Here is a 3,853-nt window from a genome sequence, read left to right as displayed (position 1 = left end):
AGTTTAGAATTTTCATCCCCATGTTCCAGCCAATTCAATTTAGCCCTTTGTTGCATGAAGGAAGCAAAAACTGCTTGAGTCTTCCTATAGTTATCAGCACATACCTTTTCATTGGTTGCAAGAGTGTTGTTGGTGGGATCAGCATGTAAGTTAGATTGAGCAATGGTGAGCAGCTCCCTTGCTTTGAAGTAATCAGCCTCTACCTCACTGAAACCAGCTTTATTCAGCAATTTAAGATCAGCTTTGATCCATCTGAGTTTCTGAAAGATTCTGAACATTGGGCACCCATAGACATATTTCTTCCAATTATCTACAACTATTTAAGTGAACTTTGGAGAGGTAGTCCACATGTTAAAAAATCTGAATGGTCTTCTCTGTGATTCTTCCTTGTAAGTGCTCAGAAGCATGGGACAATGATCAAACTCCTCTTCTGGGAGATAAGTAGCTTCAGCATTTTCAAAGTTTGAATCCCATGCATAATTAGCTAAAACCCTGTCTATTCTTGTGAACACCCTATCAGTGCCATCTTGCTTATTGTTCCAAGTGTAGTGCCTTCCAACTGTCTTCAATGTAGTGAGCTGGCAAGAATTCATACATTGTCTCATAGGTTGAATTTCAGTAATTCTGACTGCTGAACCTATCCTGTCTTCCATCTCCATAACAGCATTAAAGTCTCCCATGATAATCCATGCTTTATTACCACCAGCAGTGGCTAGCTCAGTGAGAGAAGACCATAAAGCCTCCCTTTCCCTAGCAGTATTCAGGCCATACACAAAAGTGCAAAAGAAACTGTTAGAGGTATTTTTGGGGGTTATAGAACAATGAATAAGCTGGCTAGTCATATGTATGATGTCAACTGTAAAAGCTCCAGCATCCCAAGCAACTATGATTCTACCATTTCTGTGACAGCTAATGTTTGAGGTAAAACACCATGAGGGGCACAAGTTTAGGTACATGTCTCCCATCTTAGGTGCCTTAACTCTAGTCTCAAGAAGACTGAACAGTTTGACATGGTGTAAAGAGATCAAATCCCTCACCCTTTTTTGCTTGTCCTTCCTGTTCAGACCTCTCACATTCCAACAAAGTACTCTATCCATTAGGCTTAGGGGCTGCCACCCCCCTACCTACTGGACTTCTTTGAAACTGATTCTCTTCACCATTAGGAATTTCTCCATTGTCATATTCCACATCTACTTCAGAAAGTAACTGATACTTGTTTGCAGTATAGACTGGTTTCAGCTGCTGATTCTTTTGTTTGCTGAACCTAGCTGCTTGTGTGATCCCCCTTGGGGTGGTGTCTATCATAGTTTGTGTTTCACACACAGATACTGGTTGTGTCATAGGGTGTGTCACAGGTTGTGCTACAAGATGTGCCACAGGTTGGATAGCTTTGGGTCTCCAAACTCTCTGTGTTGCCAATGCGGCTCTCCTGGTACAAGCATTACTAGTATGTCCCATTCCTTTGCAAATGGAACAAGAAATAGGCAGCCAATCATAGATCACCCTTTGTTCAATCATCCTCCCAATCTCACTTCTGAACCTAATTACTTCAGGGAATTGTTGATCAATATTCACTTCCACTAACACCTTGGCAAACATAAGTTTATCCCTGTTGTGGGTAGCCTGATCCACCTTGATCATTGTCCCAATCTGGCTAACAATTTTCGACAGACTCTTCTCTCCCCAATACTTAACCTCAAGATTAGGAAGTTGGATCCAGATTGGTAATTTCTTAACAGGGTCCTTAGAAATGTCCATATCAGCATTCCATGGTTTCAAGATGACAGGTTTTCCATCAAAAAACTGAAATCCCCCATTGATCACCTTCTGACAATTCTCCATCGTAGTAAACCTTACTAAAAACATGCCTCGTCCTACCAGGGCTACCTTGTCCACCCCAAGCTTCCCCCAGATTCGTCTAACAAACCCCTCCATAACATTTTGGGGTGGGTTTGCCCCAAGAACATAACAAAGAATCGCAGATTCCCAGTAAGAAATCTCCTCTTGAATGTCCTCTAATTCAATTTGTACAATTTCAGGGTCATGTTCATTGTTCAATACAGGCACATCCATAGTTACAGGGCTAATCACAGTATCGTTCATATTGGAAACAGTTTGATCAAAATTTTCTCGCCATTTTTCGAATGAGATTGAAAGTGGGATCGAATGTCTTTACCTGACTGCAATCCATTAATCCAGGCATTGAAATCATCTCTAACTTGTGATCGTTGCTGCAAATGCCGTAATCCAGATTTGGGGGTCATAATTTGTTCACCAAGAATCGCATCAAAATCTGGGTTTATTTGTTCATCTGAATGTTCTGAAATTGCATCATCATTCTCAATACTTGTATCAATCGCTTGTGATTCTTTCCGTGATTGTTTGTTGCTAATCGCCGGTGTGGTTGGCTTTGTTTTCCCTCCATTGTTGTTGCGTTTAGCTTGCTTTCGAGTGGTAGCCATGGCGTCGAGGGTCGCCCCTTCGAACCCTCTCTCAAGCAAGTTTTTTTTTTTTTATAAGTTGAACTTCTTTTTCTTTTAATTATTCACATAGTTAAACCGTTTGTTTTGATAATGACATTCCCAGAAGACGGTGTTTCCGCCACCGTCCTTTTTAAATAAAGACTTTTATTTCTTATATTTATATAGTTAAATTTCTGGGTTGTTACAGTTGGTATCAGAGCCAAACGTTCCTAAAAACTCTTTTAAAGAGTTGCTAATTGATTCTTGAGAATCGGTAGTTACCCGTAAGAGATAAAATTTAATTAGACATAGGTTATTTAGTCTAACTTAAATTGAGAGTGTAACGGGTAGTATAGTTTAGGGAAGCCTTGGCAATCAATTTTTATTTTCTTGTGTGCTTTCGTGCTACCTGTTGTAGATTGGTTATATAGTTTTCTAACATATTGGTGGAATTTAACTATATCCATCAAGTTTGTTAACTTTACAGATGTCATTAGAAGAGAGTAAACGATGTTATAATCATTTACAGAATTTCATTAATTTTATCAGAGTTGCGCATCAGAATGTTTTTCTGCTTTTCCTATATTCTCATGGTCGAGTATGTTAGTTTATCTTCGTCAAAGTTGGCGTGGTTTAAATGAGCTAAAGGTGAATTAGTATTTTCTCTAAGATTATTAAATTGTCACTAGCTAGTAATTTGAGAAAACAAAAGTTTTTGTTTCCCTTTATTTTAAATGAATCTTTTTTTAATGATAATTTTACTCTTTTATATCAAATAAAATATTTCGTGATTTGTCCAACGATGTTCTATTTCTCTATACTACATAAATTCTATTCCTTCTCTAAATGGGTTTTATAGCCAAATAACTGAATTTTTATTCGTAATTTTTTTTGATGAAATTCACAATTGTAGTTTTACTTCTTTTTAAATTTATTTATGTGTCTTGAAGCATTGTTATTTTAAATAATTTTGTATACTATAAAAAAAAAAAAATTAGTTTAGTCCTTATCACCAAGATTGTAATTATGTTTTTGAAATCATTTTTCCTAGTATCTCTACCATCCCTTATTCACATAATACTTGATGAATTTTGTTTTACACTCCTTTAGAAAACTATTTTATACTTTGAGTTACTAACTCTTGTAGATGGAAATTTCAATTAGTCTTTTAATATCTTATACTATCGTTTTCCTTTTTCTAGTCTATTAAACCCAAATATGTTGAATTTAAAATTGAGTTCTAAATTGTCTTCCTTATGAAATACTAGTACTATAATGGTACCTTAAAAAAAAGGGTTTGTAAAAATAATAGTTTCAATCTTATCTCTTAAATTAATTGTCCAAGTAAATGTTTGTTTGTAAGTTCGAGGACGAACTTTAAATTTAAGCAG

The 3,853-nt window shown here is 36.4% G+C and overlaps 1 protein-coding gene across 1 annotated transcript; it reads right to left on the bottom strand.

Annotated features, from left to right (window-relative positions):
* Window positions 1–1,089: 1,089 nt before the first annotated feature.
* LOC130464747 (uncharacterized) lies at window positions 1,090–2,073 on the bottom strand. The gene has a single exon (XM_056833991.1). The coding sequence runs from the start codon at window positions 2,071–2,073 to the stop codon at window positions 1,090–1,092; it is 984 nt and encodes a 327-aa protein (XP_056689969.1).
* Between the last annotated feature and the right edge of the window lie 1,780 nt (window positions 2,074–3,853).

This window comes from Spinacia oleracea, chromosome 1, assembly GCF_020520425.1.
Source record: "Spinacia oleracea cultivar Varoflay chromosome 1, BTI_SOV_V1, whole genome shotgun sequence".
NCBI classification, from domain to species: Eukaryota; Viridiplantae; Streptophyta; class Magnoliopsida; order Caryophyllales; family Amaranthaceae; genus Spinacia; species Spinacia oleracea.
The sequence above is the reverse complement of the archived record's forward strand: the minus strand, read 5'-3'. Positions and strand labels throughout refer to the sequence as shown.

What these genes read in the sequence shown, in the direction of transcription:
- LOC130464747 (XM_056833991.1), bottom strand. Translation starts at nt 2,073, where the DNA reads ATGGATGTGCCTGTATTGAACAATGAACATGACCCTGAAATTGTACAA.